The 12390-nt window shown below is 40.5% G+C and overlaps 1 protein-coding gene across 1 annotated transcript; it reads left to right on the top strand.

Moving 5' to 3' along the window:
- Window positions 1-4962: 4962 nt before the first annotated feature.
- On the top strand, window positions 4963-9431 carry BRS3 (bombesin receptor subtype 3). Its single transcript, XM_007534528.1, has 3 exons — window positions 4963-5399; window positions 7127-7478; window positions 9018-9431. Exons 1-3 carry the CDS (start codon window positions 4963-4965, stop codon window positions 9429-9431), a joined length of 1203 nt encoding a protein of 400 aa, XP_007534590.1.
- Window positions 9432-12390: the final 2959 nt, after the last annotated feature.

The following is a 12390-nucleotide window of genomic DNA, read 5'->3' as shown; positions in this document are numbered from 1 at the left end:
TAACTTCTTCTCAGCCCCAATTTCTATTTAATGGATCTCTTCCAAATGCAGACTCTTCTCTGAAATTCCTTTTTCAATTCTCCTCCAACTAGTTGTGTTCTCTTTTCCCTCTGTGCTGTGAGAGAATTGACTTTCCACCTCCTTGGAAACATGAATTCTAGCTTGACCCAAGGTTTTTCCTTTACTAGGGTTTAGACACACTACACAGTCTGATAAAAGATGAGTGAACTTGTGGTCCGGGAGGTGACGCAGTGATAAAGCTTTGGACTCTCAAGCATGAGGTCCTGAGTTCCATCCCTGGCAGCACATGTACCAGAGTGATGTCTGGTTCTTTCTCTCTCCTCTTATCTTCCTCATAAATAAAAAAAGGAAAGGAAACCAGCTAGTTTCTCAAAGCTTTAAAAAAAAAAAAAAAAAAGACCGAACTTGAGGGCCTATGTAACTGTATCAGAACCATACTCCCAGACTACACATAAGACTCATTAGTAGAGACTTCCAGAGAGTTTGCTGGAGGAGGACTTTGTAAGAAGTAAAAGATTGGCTTCCACTCTTTGACTACTAGGAATAATGCAGCTATGAACATGGGGGTGCATATGTCCCTTTTAATTAGTGTTTGAGTGCCTAGTGCTTGAATGTCCAAGAGTGCTATTGTTGGATCATAAGGTGACCCCATTTTTTTTCTGCCTCCAGGGTTATCGCTGGAGATAAGGGGAGAAGAGAGTTATGTGCAGGAAGGTAGCCCCCATTCCAAAGAAGCCCTCCATCATTAGTTCAGGAGGTCAGGGGAACCTGCACTTGTCTCAACCTGAAGGGAGAACTGGGGGTCAACCCACTCAGACCTCATGGAAACAATGGCCTGGACTTTCTGAGGCAGTGGGCCCATCCTCCAACAATAGTGGTGCAGGGGATTAAACATGGGATTTGGGAGGCTCAGGCATTTAAATCTCTTTGCATAATTACTATGCTATCAACCCCCTCCCACTCACTATCTCTCTCTCTCCTAGTAAAAAACAATAAGTGCATTTTTTAAAAAGAATGGATGACAATGGGTGTGGGAGATAGCATAAAAGTTACGCAAACAGGGGCCAGGTGGTGGTGCACTTGATTAAGTGCACATGTTACAGTGCACAAGGACTCCTGTTGAAGCCCCTGGTCCCCACCTGCAGGGGAGAAGCTTTGCGAGTGGTGAAGCAGGGCTACAGGTGTCTCTCTGTCTCTCTCCCTCTCTATCTGCCTCTACCTTCTTGATTTCTGGCTGTTTCTATCCAGTAAATAAAGATAATAAAAATTTTAAAGGTTATGCTAACAAGGCTCCCATACCTGAGGCTCCAGGGTTCAACCCCCCCACACCACCATATGCCAGAGCTGAGTAGTGATCTGGCAATATATATAACAATATAAGCTCTATGTTTAAAAATGATCATCTTAACATATGCTGATGCTCAGACTCCACCCTATTTCTCCCAAAATAGACACTGTAGAGCTGACACTCAGCAACCCATGTTTCTGGTGATTCTGCTGCAAGCTAAAATGTGAGAAAGGGCCATTGTCTGATCTGTCTGATGGTTAAAGAACCTCGGAGCTGGAGGAAGGGAGTGGGCACCTAGTAGAGCACAATTGTTACAGTGAACAAGGAGCTAGGATCAAGCCCCTGGTCCTCACCTGTGGGGATTGGGGGGTGGCTTCAGAAATAGTGAAGCAGTGCTGCAGGTCTCTCTCTCTCTCTCCCCCCTCTCATTTTCTTTCTGTCTCTATCAAGAAATAAAGTAAAATGTTTACAGAAAAAAAAAAGGACCATGGAGCAAAAGTGAAACCCATAGCCTCTCTCTAGTAACTGATTTTTAAATTCATCTCCCCACTACCTTAGAGACAGAGATAGGTTTTTTCAGCACCCTTTGATCCCCAGTTCCTTGGAAGATTTTGGCAACACTGACAGTTTGGGATTAAACTAGGAAACCCCACACCTGAAAATTAGAGATGTATTTGTTCACTGTCTGATATTTCCTTTGATTTTTATTTATTGGTTTTTATTTAATAGGGCAGAGAGAAATTGAGAGAGCAGAGAGAGAGACCTTCACCTCTCATGAAACATTCCCCCGCCACCAGTGGGGACCAGGGGTTTGAACTCCGATCCCTGTGCATGGTAGTAAGTACACTCTACAAGGTGCATCACTTCCCAGTCCCCCAATACTTCTTTGAGTTAAAAGATTACATCGGGAACGTACTGCAATTGCTTAATCTATAATCAAGTAGTTGGTGCTGGAAAATGTGGATGATTACAATGACCAATCCTGCACTAGAAACAAAAATGGGATTTCATTATTTTGTTTAGGCTTTACTGCTCTGAAACTTCAGCTACAAGCAATCGGCTTGTGAGTGAACCAGAAGGTAAAAGAAGTATAGCAGTAGATGCGTTTGAATTATCTGCCACGGGTTGCTTGATAGCCTGGAAATATCTTGTTCCTTGGTTAATAGAACATGCAGAAAACCGAAGTCCACAATGTCAAATGAGCAAATGTGGTTCTTTGTCAGAGTCTGAGTGCTTTCAAAGCTTGTCACTGATTTTTTTTTAACCCTTCATAACCCAGAAGGTATCTGCTCTGTCTCCTCTCTGCTATTAAGTACTCTTGTTACTTGGTATGAGATACTTTCCCTCTCCTTTCTGCCTCTGCAACAAGAGAGGTTTTTATTTCATTGTCTTCTCAGGTCATCTCCATCTCCAAATCATCTGGGACTCTGAAATTCTAGGGCTCCAGGAACACCTCTGCGCCAGCTAGACCCCAATTTCGCTGCTCAATTCTGACCTCTCCTGACTGGAAGGAAGAGAAGGAAAAGCATGCTGGTGGCCGCAGTGAAATGAAAAAAAAAAAAAATGCCTGAGATCTTTGGAATTCAGATCATTTCGGAAACCACACACACAAGGGTTTGTTGCTTATTTATACCACTGTTTAGCCAACAGCCACAAAGTGTAAATTAGATGAAGCTATTTGCTCTTCGCTAAATGATATTCGGGAATCCCAGAGAGATTTTTTTTCTTTATCAAAGCTTTGTGAGAAACAGATAGAACTCTTATCAAGCTATTTGCTGTAGAAATGGTCTTAAAGAGCCAGCCCAGCATATGAAATTTGTTTAAATCTACATATTTAAAAGCTAAAAGGGATGGGGTGTATCCCAACATTTCCCCATCTTATTTACACCAGAACCGGGTATTTAGCTGAATTAATTCAAGCTGGGGAGATCACCTCAGAAAGGGTGGAAGACAGGTGTGGTGTGTGACATTCAAATTAACCAGATATTCAATTCCTTGCATCCCTTTTGCATTGTCTACAAGATTTACTGCACTCTGCTGTTTACATAAAGAGAAATTTCGATTTCTCTTTATGCTAATTGGCTAGCCAAATATTTGACTGGCTATTATTATTACTATTACTATTATTGATGTTGTTGTTGTTATTATTAAACTGCCCAGACTAATATAGGTGTATTTGTGAATGCCTTGCTCCACATAATTTCTCCTAGTTTAGAAATTATCCTTTGAGGGGGCCAGGCAGTGGCACACCTGGTTAAGTGCATACATTCCAGTGTGTAAGGATGCAGTTTCAAGCCCCTGGTCCCCACTTGTAGGAGAAATGTTCATAAATGGTGAAGCAGGGTTGCAGGTGTCTCTCTGTCTCTTCCCCTCTCTACCTCTTCCTCCGCTCTCACTTTCTTTCTGTCTCTAATAATAAATGAGTTATTTGAGAGAGACAGAGATTATCCTTTAACTCTGATGATTGCAGAGAAAACACCTTAGCAAGTTCTATTACTCAATGCCTTTAGTCAGTTGTGTCCCACTCCTATTCTCCCAGCATGCATCCCCCACACACACACACCCCACAGGCTTATACTTTCTGTGACATGGGTTTCTTTTTTTCTTGCTGGTACGAATTTTTCTGCTCTCTTTGGTTAGTGTAAACATCATTTGCGTGTCTATTATCTCCGGAAGGACCTATGACCCTTCCCCTTCTGCAAACAAGGATTCTCACTCTTACAAGTCATGACCTGCAGCATGGTGATCTGTATTCCTCTGTTGGAGCAGGGCAGGTTCATTGCCACCATTTCTAAAGAGGAATGTGCTAAAAACACCATCCAAATAAAATAAATAAATAAATAAATAAATAAATAAATAAATACCCCATATGGCATGAAGATAGGTAAGCCAAGAGTAAATACTGTTTTACTGGGACAGTTAGAGACAAGGCAACTAACTGGTGGTTTGCCTGGTTTCTCATCCCTTGGATTTCTCTGATGCTGTGTAGCCAACCAAGGGAAATATGCACAGAGTCAGGAATTAGCGCCTATTGGGGCTAGGTTGTGCGCCCAGGTCACCACAATGATTCCTCCCTACAAGTGCCATCAGCCCTGCCAGAGTGTGAATGATCTGTGGCTTCAGCACCTCGCTGATATTCATCCTGAGGCATGGGTGCAAGTTTGTGCTCCAGGGGACCACACACGCTTATCTATAATCATACAGACAGAAGTGCATGAGACTGTCTTCTGACTGCAGATGAGCTTTAGGAGAAAACTGGACACAATCTATACTGGACTTCATAAGGAGATAGGAAAGCAGAGCGTTTCTAATGAATAATAGCTATTATTACTAATAACCTGGTGGACATAAGAGTCCCCAAGAGGGTGAAATAAACATCTGCAGAGCACTTTCTCTACCCCCTCCCCTCTGTCACAGAAACGTCAATAAAACTCCTCCACCTCCCACTTTTCAGTGCCAGATCTGTAAGCATCTAGCCAAGCATGCTGGGAGACACAGAACAACTGAAGGAAAGGAGTATTCGTATGTCTTATACTTGCTTGCCTTTCTGCTCTGTTCATTTCCATCTCGTAACTAGACGTAGGCACTAGACGTGGCAATCAACTATATATGAACAGCACAGAAGAAATATCGGGGCACAGTCTTCAGAAGCAATGTCTGAGAGACAGCTTCCATCACCTAATGAGACTTTAATTTCAATCACAAATGACACAGAATCATCATCAAGCCCTGTTATTCCAAGTGATATTATATTTAAAAGACGGACCGGAGCCAACTCTCCAGGAATAGAAGCTTTGTGTGCTATCTATATCACTTATGCTGTGATCATTTCAGTGGGTATCCTTGGAAATGCAATTCTCATCAAAGTCTTTTTCAAGACAAAGTCCATGCAAACGGTGCCCAATATCTTCATCACCAGCCTGGCTTTTGGAGATCTTTTACTTCTGCTAACTTGTGTGCCGGTGGATGCAACCCACTACATTTCAGAGGGATGGCTGTTTGGAAAAATCGGATGCAAGGTGCTCTCTTTTATCCGGCTCACTTCTGTTGGTGTATCGGTGTTCACATTAACAATTCTCAGCGCTGACAGGTGGGTTTTTCTCAGTTATATATTTGTCAGGATGTGAAAAATAGATAAGAAAAGGTGGGGTGGAGGGGAAAGGAGAGCTTGGATTTAACGTTCTCTGGAGACTAACTCTGCTTTTCTCGCACTCTGTAAGATAAAAAAAAAAAAAAAACTGGGAAGGTAGGGTAGGTTCAGTTAAAGTTGGGGCAAATGTTTGCATCACAAGGGAAAGTCAAAACCATATGTGCTAAGGGTAATTTATTCTCTTTGAAGCATAATTAATTGCTTGAAAGAATATTGAACGAGTGGGCTTTCTCCGTCAGTTCATGAAGGGAAATGATTTCAGGTGTAAAAGAAAAAAAACAAGTCATGCTTTATACATGAGTGCAGCCTAGTGGTGCAGTATTGTCAACATTGAAACATCGGCATAGGTGTGAGTCTGACCACATATGCATCACTGTCTACCGGAAGGAATGCAAAAAGATACATGCACCTGACTTTATTGGAAATTCATCCAATTAATTAATGGCAGGGAAAATGGTGTGGTTTTCAGCTCCCTGGTAACTCAGTATAATGTCATCACTTAATTGTATTAGTTTTTTTCTATAGGCATTCACTGACATGCTCGTTTCCAGAGAAACAAATTAATCCTGGTTGGCTTTTAACACTACAAGGATAGAGTGTGAAGACCTCTGGTGGTGGGGGTGTTCAGTCTCAGGTTTTTGGTTTTTTTGTTTGTCTTTTTGTTTGTTTTCTGTCTAAGTACTTTGTTTTTCTGTCTTCCTATCATGGAATAATAATAATTGTGAATGTTACCAAAAAATAATAATTGTGAATGTATGTAGGGGAAAAAAACGGAGTCTCCAAATATTAAAGGTGATGCTTTAGAAAACTGCTAAGCAATGTTCAAACACTCAATGCCAGGCAAGCAGGACCAGAAGGAATAAATCCTTCAGATTCTGAACTCCAAGAGGAAAAAAGGTTTCCCTGTGTCTTTTATGGATTTTTTACTTTGCTTTGAGATTTCTATTTGAGGGAACATGCATGACAGGCTGTAGGTTTTCAGGTGGATTTTGTTAGAATAAGGCATTTTTGTACTGGTACAAAGATTCTGGATTTCACCCTTGGCTTGCCCCATGTCTACCTACAGATCAGTTTGGGCAACTAATTGTCACTTACTGACAGAGAAGAAGTTAACCCTTTCCTCTGTGCTGCAGACACTCATGAAGTGCTTTTCTAGAGAGATTGGTGAGGGTTCATTCATGGAGGAAGGAAAGTCATATTTAGCACCAGTCACTTATACAAATAGGAGGGACTGAAAGCACTTGTTGTCACTTCTAGGGAATGAATTATTCTCAACCACATACAAAAATCATGCTTGAAAATATTTTATTTTTACTGTTGAATGTAAAACATTAATTCCCCAATAAAGAAATAAAATTTAAAAAAAGAAAGAAAATATTTTATTTGTCCTAATCAGAGGGTCTACTGAGAAGAGTATACACTTGTAAAATGGGAACGTCTCTTATTAGTAGAGAATGGAAATGATGATTAGAGTAAATAAAAATGCTAAAGTATACTGTGTGCATTGTGTACTTGAAATCACAACCCATCCCTCTTGGTGAATATCAACTTGGTTATAGACAAATGGACAAATGACAGAAGTGCATGAGCACTCAGGTTACTTCTAATCCTATGAATCTGTCCTTTGCATATTTATTTTGACCTTGCCAATGATTGTGTATTTCCAGATACAGGGCAGTGGTGAAGCCCCTAGAGCGACAGCCCTCCAATGCCATCCTGAAGACCTGTGCCAAAGCCGGCAGTGTCTGGATCGTGTCCATGATAATTGCCCTGCCAGAGGCTATCTTTTCAAATGTCTATAGCTTTCTTGATACCAAAAAAAATGTGACAATTGAATCATGTGCCTCCTACCCTGTTTCTGAGAAGATCCTGCAAGAGATCCATTCTCTGCTGTGCTTCTTAGTGTTCTATATTATTCCACTCTCTATTATCTCTGTCTATTACTCTTTGATTGCTAAGACTCTTTACAAAAGCACTGTGAACATCCCTACTGAGGAACAAAGTCATGCCCGCAAGCAGGTATGTATAAATCAAGGCTCATACATGAATTTGAAAGTGAACATTATTTTCTTTTCTTTCTTTCTTTCTTTCTTTTTTTTTTTTTTTTGGCACTGCTGAGTAAAAAAGTAGTATAATATTTTTGTCATGGCCATGGACTCTGGTGTGTGTCAGAGCCAGGATTTTAATTCCACCTGTATCACATACTAGCTCTGTAATCTTGACCAAGTTACTGGACTCTTTCAGTCTGTTTCCTGGTCTATAAAATGAAGATGAAAATCAGATGAAACATATGAATGGCTTAGCAGAGTCCCTGAGGTACAGAGAACAGTCAATAAATGATGGGATCACCAGCATTAGAGAGGGAACAGCTAAAGTTTGGGAGCATTATCAGAGGGCTACCCTGTGGAATACTGAAGAACACAGCACCAGGTAAGACTATGAAGTGAAACATTCTTTGTTTTAGAAAGTGTAGCAAGATGATAGGAATACACATGGTGGTAAACTTGGCAAGATTCCACAGCATTATGCAATGCAAACCACTTACACACAGATGAATAAACTCAGGTCTCTGGGGACAAAGTGCCAGTAGCAAAAGAACACAGTGACTCACAGAAGCTTGATTAAGATCACTACAAAAACCAGGTGTGCATTTCAGAATAAAAAAGACTGTTGATAAAACATCATTTCAATTTTTTTAAAGTCCAGTGGGATTTATATCTTTCGGGGGGGGGGTGATACTACTTATCTTTTGACCAGTAAATGGAGAGCTTTTTTTTTTTTTTTTTTTGGAGCTAGTCTATTCAGTTTATTCAACAGTGGTGTTCAGGAGGCTAGAGTTCAGCTTTAATGCCCCTCCTTGTGTACAGTTATTTTTGCACCCTCTGTGACCGTAAACAATAGCTTCATTTAACCTTTCATTTCTCTTATTAATAAGTATGATTTTTTTTCACCTATGATGGATGGCCCACTCGTATTTACACCCTTAATGATATAGTTAGAATCTCTGTCAATTAAAAAAAAATAGTCGACACCAACTTTAGAACTTCCTTTTCACTGAAGTTGTTTGGTGTCATAACATGATACATTTCAGGTGTATCAACTGACAATCACCATGAGTACAGAAACATTCAGGTTACCACTAAAACTCCAATTCTGTCTCCCACCATTCATTTCTGACAGCCTTCTTAAGCCTCAGAAGAGTGTTCTGCGTCATTCTCTGCTAATGCAGTGAAAGTAGATTTACAGGGCTTTTCTTTTTTCAATCAAATGCAATTTGGGAGAATTTCACAGCGCCCCTGGAGACAATTGGAGACATCCTGAAGTATCTCAAAACAGGAAGTGGGAGTCTCTGAATTAGACCTCAAGACACTGAGATCATAGATTTCCATGCCAATGTAGCACATCCCAGTCCGCGATCACACACATGCCCAAAAGGACATGAGCCTGTTAATTGTATACGCACACCTGGAGAATGGGTTTTCTTTAAATCCTCGACAGCTGAATGCTTTTTTATTTTCATTTGTTTGTTTGTTTTCCCATTTTTCTTCCCCACTACAGATTGAGTCCCGGAAGAGAATTGCCAAAACGGTGTTGGTGCTGGTGGCTCTGTTCGCTCTTTGCTGGTTGCCGAATCACCTCCTGTATCTCTACCGCTCATTCACTTACCAAGCCTACATTGACCCCTCGGCTGTTCACTTCGTTGTCACTCTTTTCTCTCGGATCATGGCCTTTAGCAATTCCTGTGTCAACCCGTTTGCTCTTTACTGGCTGAGCAAAAGCTTCCAGCAGCATTTTAAAGCTCAGCTGTTCTGCTGCAAGGCAGAGGTGCCCAACCCTCCCACCAATGACACCCCTCTTAATAATCTTGCTATGAGGGGCAGGATCCGGGGTGCTGGGAGTTTACAGGTGTCTGAGATTAGTGTAGCCTTGTACTCGGGGTGCAGTGAACAGCATGAAGAAGACACAGTCTAGGTTTCCAGTTAAAGATGGCATTTTTCCACCCAACTCTGAGCTGTGAATAGATAGGTGTATGGTGTTAGGCTTTCTGTTGTTTATAGTTTGTGTTGAGATCTTGGGAGAGAAGAATTCTTATAATTCACAGACAAACCGTGATTTTATTCAACACACAAATGTTGATGTTACCGGGCTTTCGGAATAAAATGAAGCCCCACTGGGTATAGAAAGACACCTTTATATATGTGAGTGGGTCCATTAGGGAAGATGAATAGAAAGAAAGGCAGAAATTAATACTGATGACATTTAAAACGGACTCATTTCCATCACATCTATGATGCCTCTAATTTCTCAAATACTTCTGTGATTGCATTTAACTGTGTCTGTGTTTATTCTGTGGCGTAATTACAGAGATTATGCTTTGCATATGAAGAAGGGGATCAAAGAGATATGAAACATCTCCTCTGCAGTTTTCCTAAAAATTAATTCCCTAAATAAGAAACCTTCACAGAAGCACCACCCTTTCTCATGAATCTCTATTCCATTATAACTAAAGCTGTGCAATTGCAATGGACATGTTTCTGGGTCAGAGAGTTTAAAGTGAGAGAGTGAGGATCTTGGGGCAGGGTGCTTGCCTTACTAGGTCAACACTTACTGACTTGATATAGTTCTGCTTACAACTGTCATGGATTGATAATGGGCTCAATATTGTGAAGAACTTGCTTTACACACAGGCACAAAAAACGTGGACACATTCATTATGTCATTTGAAGGCTCCCAGAAGGCCCCTTGTTGAAAAATCTGCCAGCCTGCCAGTGTTTGAAATACTTCCTTTAAGGAAATGCTTTTATTGTTATTTTTTTCTGTCTGGTAAGCAGTGCCCTCTCTCTTAAGAATGCAGAAGTACCACATGAAATCCCTTACACCTGAGTGTGCAGTTGTATCAGATCATCGTCTTGCTTGTCTTCATGCAACCCGATGGGTGCCTAAGTCTTGTAAGAGTCGGACCTAATTAGCCCCTGCCCTTGGAAATCAGACGGAAGGTTCTGATTTTCTACCCGTGCTGCTCCTACTTGCTACTGCTGTAAGCTTGTTAGTAAGTGTTACTTCCAACAACTCTTGTCAATAGATATGTAAGATTTAGACTTGTGGTTTCTGAAAATGTTATCTTGGGGAAAATTAAAGTATATGTTTGGTATTATAGATAGTTAAATTTGTATTTTTCCAAAACTTGATTTTGGGATGTGTTTCTGGTAGTTTTGAGCTTTCTTTAAATGGCTTGTGTCATTGTGAGCTTTTGCTAACGATGTGACTCAAAAGGGGAACAAATATTAACACTTGACTTTACATTCTGTGGAACTGTTTAACTTAAAGTGGGGTGCCAATACTGTATTAAGCTTGGACATTGTAAAGGGGGGCAAATAAATATGAAATAAAGATTTAAATGACTCTGTGTAGCTTTATGTTCTAAAAATAATACTTGGGGGGGGGGAGATAGTATAATACATCTGCAAAAGGACTTTCATGCCTGAGGCTCCAAAGACCCAGGTTGAATCACCGGCACCACCATAAACCAAAGCTAAGCAGTGCTCTGGCTTGAAAAATAATAATAATAATAACAATACTCTGACAAAAAAGCACTAAGATCCATTTTAATGCCAACAGTAAGTATCTTCAGATCACAAAACTCCAAAGCATTTTTACACTTTTCCCCACTCTGGGTAATAATTACATCTTCGCTTTCCAAAGCACAGCATTTGAAAAATAACATGAGAAACAACAAGGGCAACAAAAGGGAATAAATAAATAAATATTTTTTAAAAAAAGAAAAATAACATGATATTAAAGTATCAGGATACAATGTAGTTGATGAGAGGTCAAAAGTTCGAAGAACCTTCTTTTTAAAACTTATGTATGTAATAAGGAGAGAGAAAGAGAGAAGAAGAGGAAGAGGAAGGGGAGGAGGAAGAAAAGGAGAAAAGAGAGAGGGAAAAACAAAAGCATCACTCTGGGATCAGAGCCCAAAGTTTTATCCACTGCACCGCCTCCAGGGCCACTCAAAGAAATCTTATTTTCTATATTCTCAGTAATCCTTATGTGACTTGGGAATTTGGTACAGAATAATTCCTGAGGGAGTCGGCCAGTAGTGCAGCAGGTTAAGCGCAGGTGGTGCAAAACGCAAGAACCGGTGTAAGGATCCCGGTTCGAGTCCCCGGCTCCCCACCTGCAGGGGAGTCGCTTCACAGGCGGTGAAGCAGGTCTGCAGGTGTCTATCTTTCTCTGCCCCTCTCTGTCTTCCCCTCCTCTCTCCATTTCTCTCTGTCCTATCCAACAACAACAACATCAATAGCTACAATAATAAAACAAGGGCAACAAAAGGGAATAAATAAATATTTTTTAAAAGAACATAAAAAATAATTCCTGAAATGGTTTTATTATAAATCATGCTTAAAATTCATGATTTCTTTTTTTTTTCCAAAGAGACGGTGTCTTTAACAAATTATCCTTGTTAGCCAGAGCTAACTTTACAAGTAGGCCCCAATATCTGTGATTTTTTTTTCACACTTCCTAAGGTGTCAGAAACACTAGTACCAGAAGACTTCATTTTTGCTTTTTGAAGAGGACTTTAATGTGGGGTGAGGTAGGAAACATGAAAAACAGCTTTTCTATGCTTTCTCAAATTTGCTCAAAGTCTGCTGGAGCCAAGAGTATAATAATATGCTTCAAAGCAGGAAATAAAGTCACAAATGCACCTGGCCAAAACATCCAATGGGGAACTGCACAGGCTTGATGTTGACAGTGTTATAAAACATTTGAAAATAACAGGGGTAGATAGCATAATGGTTCTGCAAAAGACTCTCATACTTGAGGCTCTGAGGTCCCAGGTTCAATCCCCTGCACCACCGTAAGCCAGAGCTGGGCAGTGCTCTGGTAAAATAAATAAATATATAAAAATTTAGGGGCTGGGCTAAGGATC

The sequence above is a fragment of the Erinaceus europaeus genome, chromosome X, assembly GCF_950295315.1.
Source record: "Erinaceus europaeus chromosome X, mEriEur2.1, whole genome shotgun sequence".
NCBI classification, from domain to species: Eukaryota; Metazoa; Chordata; class Mammalia; order Eulipotyphla; family Erinaceidae; genus Erinaceus; species Erinaceus europaeus.
Note: the sequence above shows the minus strand (reverse complement) of the source record. Positions and strands in the feature narration are given on the sequence as shown.

Bases quoted from the DNA above. Each gene is read 5' to 3' on its own strand.
- BRS3 (XM_007534528.1), top strand. From the start codon at position 4,963: ATGTCTGAGAGACAGCTTCCATCACCTAATGAGACTTTAATTTCAATC. The intron at 5,400-7,126 runs GTGGGTTTTTCT...GTGTATTTCCAG, and splicing joins ACAATTCTCAGCGCTGACAG to ATACAGGGCAGTGGTGAAGC. The intron at 7,479-9,017 runs GTATGTATAAAT...TCCCCACTACAG, and splicing joins AAAGTCATGCCCGCAAGCAG to ATTGAGTCCCGGAAGAGAAT.